We start from the raw sequence: 6,136 nt of genomic DNA, 5'->3' as shown, positions 1-6,136 counted from the left end.
TTGCCAGTGACTATTGTTTTGAGCATGTAACCAGCAGCCCAAAACACCCCCAGAGCAACGGTGAGGCCGAGCGTGCCGTCCAAACCATAAAGAGCCTGCTTAAGAAAGCCGGCGACCCCTACCGCGCTCTGTTGGCCTACAGAGCGACACCCCTGAGCAACGGCTACAGCCCTGCCGAGCTGCTCATGGGACGGCGCCTGCGCACCACTCTGCCGGTCCTGCCAGAGAGGTTACAGCCAGCACTTCCAGACCTTCGCGACCTTCAGCGGAAAGAGAGGGAGAAGAGGCGAGCAGGCGCACAACACTACAACAGCAGACACAGAGCACGAGACCTGGGTAAGCTGTCACCAGGTGACGACGTCTGGATCACAGACACAGCTGAGCCAGGTACGGTAACATCCGCACACGGCACCCCACGATCTTACCTGATCGCTGGATCACAGGGGACACTGCGGCGGAACCGTTCTCACCTGATTCCTATGCCAGAGCAGAGGTCAGAGTGCGAGCAGCAGCCACTCAAGGTGGACAGAGGTGAAGAGACTCCTTCAGCAGTCAGACCGACTGTGAGCTCACCTCATATCACAAGAACCAGGTCTGGCAGGAAAATAAAGAGACCGGACAGACTTGACCTGTGAAAATAATAAGAGAAAGAAACATATACTTACCTGTGAAATGAAAAGAGAATGTGAGATGCTTACCTGTATATAACAATCAAAAAAAAAAAAAAAGAGACACTTACCTGTTACAAAAAAAAAAAAAAAAAAAAGAGAAAACTGTTTCCAGATGAAAATGAATTAAAATGATGATTGTGTTTGGTTTAAAACTCTGTTTATGTTATGTCAGTTACGTGGCTGAATGCTAAATGTCTGGTGTTATGAGACGTTAGAAATGAAATGAATCTTTTATCTTGAAATGTTAGAGGAAAGAAAATCCTATAAGTTGTACGAATATGTTGGTTACAATGTTCTCAGGTTAACAGCAAACTTAAAAAAGAGTAATCATCTTTAACTTCCAATAAGGTCTCTTTAACTTCCAGTAAGAGGGATGTGATGTTAACCAGTGTTTATGTGATAAGACCTGCATGTGTAATACCAAATGTGACCACTGGAGGGAACCTGAGTCCCTTGGTATGTAAGGCAGAGCATTATATCAGAACGTCTGTTATTCAATACAGTTGAACAGAAACGTACGCTGGTTGTCCCGTGTTTTCTTTCAACGTTTACTTTGAATCACACAACAGTATGTGTCATCCTCAAGCTCGGGTCCTCTACCAGAGGCCTGGGAGTTTGAGGGTTCTGCGCAGTATCTTAGCTGTTCCTAGGACTGCGCTCTTCTGGACAGAGACCTCTGATGTTTTACCTGGAATCTGCTGTAGCCACTCTCCCAGTTTGGGGGTCACAGCCCCCAGTGCTCCAATTACCACTGGCACCACTGCTGCTCTCACTTTCCACATCTTTTCTAGCTCCTCCTTCAGTCCTTGGTATTTCTCAAGCTTCTCGTGTTCTTACTTCTTGATGTTGCTGTCGCTTGGGATTGCCACATCTATCACTACTGCCTTCTTCTGCTGTTTGTCGATCAACACGATGTCTGGTTGGTTAGCCATCACCTGTTTGTCAGTCTGGATCTTGAAGTCCCATAGGATCTTAGCTCGGTCATTCTCAACTACCTTAGGAGGTGTCTTTGATATATATATATATATATATATATATATATATATATATATATATATATATATATATATATATATATATATATATATATATATATATATATATATATATATATACATATCTGTGTATACCTGTAGAAATATGTTTCTGTATATAGTATTAAAAATATATATACATAAAGTGGCTGTGCTTTGCAACATGCATACATCCGGTCAGAATATTCTATTACTTTTAACCCGTCTTATATATTACAATATACTTAAATGAATATTTAAATGCATTAAAAAATGTGTTTATTTTCAGAAATAAAAACAAAACCGTGAAATTTAGTTAAATATTCAGCGAGGTAAAGCTGATTAAAATTGATTCTGTGCTTGCATTACATTACACTGAGGGGAGATGTTGACCGCCTCAAGATGGCGCCACCAAATCACGTCAGCACCAATAAGCGAAAGCTGTCGACCCGGGGTCTAATCTTATGTCCATGGGTTGGATACCGAGCCAATTAACAAACAATGCAACATCTAGAATCAACTGTAAAGTAAATTGGTGATGGTTTTTATAGATATGTTCCTTGTTTGTTGATTGTATTGTAAATAAATATGGTACATTAACATTTAGAGTGAAAATAAATGATCATTTGCGCCTTGTATCCACCATAACGAGTTTGTATTGTATTGTATTGTATTTATTTATTTTTTTTTTTTTTTTGCCTGTTTGTTTCATTCTGTGTTTTGGTCCATCATCAGTTTAGCTCAGAATTTAAAAACGGGGATTGATATTTTCGAAAATTCTCTTTCTGGGAAAACATGAGGGGTGGAATACTTATCTTAAAATAAAAATTGCAACTAGATAAATAAATAAATAGATATACAAATCAGAGAAATTGGTGAAAGAGAGATTTGATTTATTTTGAATTCATGTTTGACATTTGTGTCATTCCCTCTTCCTTCTGCTTCATCCAATCTACATATTATTTCAGTATTGTTTTCAAATAGGAAGAAAAGGCCTGACTCAAGAAGTGCAATGGCACTTTGGATATATCCCTGTGGTGGGTTATAAAGACTTGGTAGAACAAAATAGCTTTCAGATGTCAAATAACACAAAGAAAATTAGTTTGCATTCCTTTTACCTTTTTATTTGTTTCAGTTGGAGGGTCGTAAGTTTGTAGTCGTGTCCATGCGGGGAAGACACTTCACCCTCGTTGCCAGAGGGCCAGTGGCGACAGTGAATGCCATCCTTACTTCCGTCAGTTTGCCCCTGGTCAGCAGTGGCTAATGCAGCTTACCAGCATCAGTGTGAGAGTGTGATTGGGTGAAAGCATTGCTTTGGAGGCCTCTGACCTGAAATGGTGCTATAATTAACCATTTGCGAATTGGCATATGGTGTTTATTACTATGTAATAATCATATATGCTCAGTTATAGACTGCATGTGCAGGTGTACTACGGCTCGCGCCTGTTGACATCTGCGCACCTGCCTTCCCTCCCCCCATAAGAGATATCCATAAAAAGATATTTACAACTGATCAAAATGTAAATAGCTGCAATGAAAACAAAAGCACCATTTATTTATTATGTAGCATTTATTGTTCCTGCTGATCGCATTTTTTTTTTTACTGTTTCAGCTGTTATTCTTATCATAACATTTTTAAAGAAAAAAAAGTGCATCTTGAGACTATGAAAAAATAAAAATAAAGTTATATTATACAGTAACATTTACAATTCATTTTTGTTAACAGTATGTTAAATAAAGACAACTCGGTGATGCAAAGCTTTAAAAACACCACTCAACTATCAAATATGGAATAAATTAAAACATTTACTGATGACTTTCAAACAGAAAAATAAACAACGAAAAAAAAAATATCTCTTTCAGCCTCATGAAAGCATCAAGTGCACAAGACAGTGAGTCTAAACATACGGGAAGAAAGCGGATGCGCTTGAATAATGCGTCCTAAGTTCAGAGTATGGCCAGATAAATGCAGGATAAAAAGGTTGCCTGGTTGAGTCTCTATTGAAAGGTTTGCTGAGGATGGTCTCAATTGCAAATGAGCTCGTAAACTTGGTGCTTGGCTCAGTCTTGGTATTTGGATCAGGTTTGTCTATAATCTGCGGCTCCACCGCACGCTCAGAGATCTCCTGCTCCCGACTAAACTGTTTGTTGATGCGCTTTCTTCTGCGACGAAACACCCCATCAGCGAACGTGTACTCGCTGTTAGGGTTGAGCATCCAGTAATTGTCTTTCCCCCAGGGCCTGGACGTGTCCCTGAGCACTTTGAGAAAGCAGTCATTCAGAGACAGGTTGTGTCGCACAGAGTTCCTCCAGCCGGTGTAACTCCCCCTGAAGAAGGGGAACTTCTTCATCAGGTAGTCGTTTATTTCCGCCAAAGTCAGACGTCCGGTGGAAGAATCCCGGATAGCCATGGCGATCAGAGCGATGTAGGAAAGTGGGGGCTTGGGTCTCCGTGTGTACGGTTTGGATTTGTTGCTCCCGCCTGCAGCACCGAACGGCGGGCTGTTGTCAACGCAATCTCCATCAGACCCCAGCTCCTCCTCTGGAGTGAGAGGAAACTGCTCTTTCCCCTCTCCATCACTGGGCACGTCAAAATGCTTCACATCGTGGTTTCCGCACAACACTTCGAACTTCATGCTGCGAGAGGTTTCTGAGTTGCAAGATTCCAACGTAAAACGCAGAAACGCTGTGTGCGTAAAGAAGGTTTTGTGCGTCAAGACGCGCGGTGCCTTTGGGAGTCTCTCAAGACGAGAGTCTTTCCAGTCATACCTGCCAGAGTTCCAGAGTCTATCTCACCTTAACTGTCTGTGAACTGTTATTTATATCAGCCTCACCTCAGGACAAACCTCCAAAAGGCGGGGCTAAATTATTTCCATAATATGTCGATGTTAAGCTAAAAGCATCTTAATAATAGCGTGCTGACATAACAGAATAACAGATATAAACACTTTGAAATAACAGGGTATATAACAAGAACACTTGCCCCAACAGCACACACACTGCACCTTGTCAGTGGAAAGTATTTAGCAAGCAACTTTAGAACTTTTTGCCAGCAACAACCAGGGGGCGTAACTCTATTGTAGGACAGGTGCATGCTGTGGATTTCAAAAGGATATATAAACACACAGTTAATAAGTTACAGTTCATGCACAACAGTGTTGTTTTTGACAGCCATCTTAGATCTAGTCTTAGTCTTAGTCTTTAGGATGAAAACTATTGTTAGTTTTAATCACATTTTAGTTGTTGCGATATGTGATAGTTTTAGTCAGTTTTAATCAACTTAAACAAACAAAAAAAGTTAACCTTAACAATTTCGAATACAACCAGATTCTTTATCAGACTGACAGCTCTTGCCTAGATACAATAGCTGGGTATAGAATGCTGCTGTGCAGTTAAACCTTTTTTATTAATTAATGCTCTACTTTATACAAAAGTGTTTTACAAATGCTGTGAAAATAGCAGATCTAGCTCAATGCATCTTATTGGATAATAAAGCGGACAGACAAGCTAAAAAATGTACAATAAAGGGATGGTTTTAGACACACAAGGTTTCTATCTCAAAGAAAATTCGGATCTACTATGAATTATTCATTACACACTGATCAATAAAATCTTAATTACTCCAAAAAAGCGAAGAACAAAAAAATTCTTTAATTCTACTTTGGCAATTTTGGCTTTATTTTTGATAATTTAGCACCCATTTACTGCTGCTCGGGGCTCAAAATAGATTTAAATTCACAGGGTTTTTATATATAAAAAAAAATACAAATAGAACCTACATAATTGCTTTGTAATGCCATGTCAATTCACACCTAAATTGAATGAAAATGCCAACTTAAATGTTGAAATGTTTTAAAGACAATACAAGGAAACATTTACATCACATTTAAATAGATAGATACAAGAACTATGAGAGAGTATATGAGAAGATCTATGTACCTTTTCATCTGGGTCTTTATCCAAAAATAAACAGTATGCAATGAAATATTTGCTTTGGATATAATTTAGGGATTCTATTTGGTGAAAATTAAAGAATGTTTAATATCACCTCCTTTGAGCTGAAAGAAATAAAATCTTGATAGACAAAGGGATTATTTGACGCTTGGCAGAGGATGATCAGCCATATGTTGTTTATTAAGTAGCGAGGCCAGGAAGAGCCATACTGCCGGGCGCAAACTATCAGAGAATAGAGCGCAGCAAAGCTAAGTGCGCGCAAAGACGCATTTCTGCATAGGCAGAGATGGAAGATCAGTTTGTCAGAGTTCAGCGCACAGTACCAACATTCTGTCAGACACCCGGACCTTTCTGGATTATTTTCATGCTCCCGTTTGCAGAATGAGTACTGCTGCACGGCAGGTGGGCTGCGTGACCAAACAGGACGCAGCAGCACTTCTGATACAGCTTAGCAGTAGGCAGCACAATGATGCAGTTTAAATGTTTGAAAGACCACCC

General features: G+C 39.9%; 1 protein-coding gene across 1 annotated transcript; it reads right to left on the bottom strand.

The window, feature by feature from the left end:
- Positions 1-3,043: 3,043 nt before the first annotated feature.
- On the bottom strand, positions 3,044-4,488 carry foxq1a (forkhead box Q1a). Its single transcript, XM_038303734.1, has one exon. The coding sequence runs from the start codon at positions 4,318-4,320 to the stop codon at positions 3,583-3,585; it is 738 nt and encodes a 245-aa protein (XP_038159662.1). The 5' UTR covers positions 4,321-4,488; the 3' UTR covers positions 3,044-3,582.
- Positions 4,489-6,136: the final 1,648 nt, after the last annotated feature.

The sequence above is a fragment of the Cyprinodon tularosa genome, unplaced genomic scaffold, assembly GCF_016077235.1.
Source record: "Cyprinodon tularosa strain WSP-4 unplaced genomic scaffold, ASM1607723v1 ctg52, whole genome shotgun sequence".
NCBI lineage: Eukaryota > Metazoa > Chordata > Actinopteri > Cyprinodontiformes > Cyprinodontidae > Cyprinodon > Cyprinodon tularosa.
Note: the sequence above shows the minus strand (reverse complement) of the source record. Positions and strands in the feature narration are given on the sequence as shown.

Coding starts and splice junctions, on each gene's coding strand:
- foxq1a (XM_038303734.1), bottom strand. CDS start 4,320: ATGAAGTTCGAAGTGTTGTGCGGAAACCACGATGTGAAGCATTTTGAC.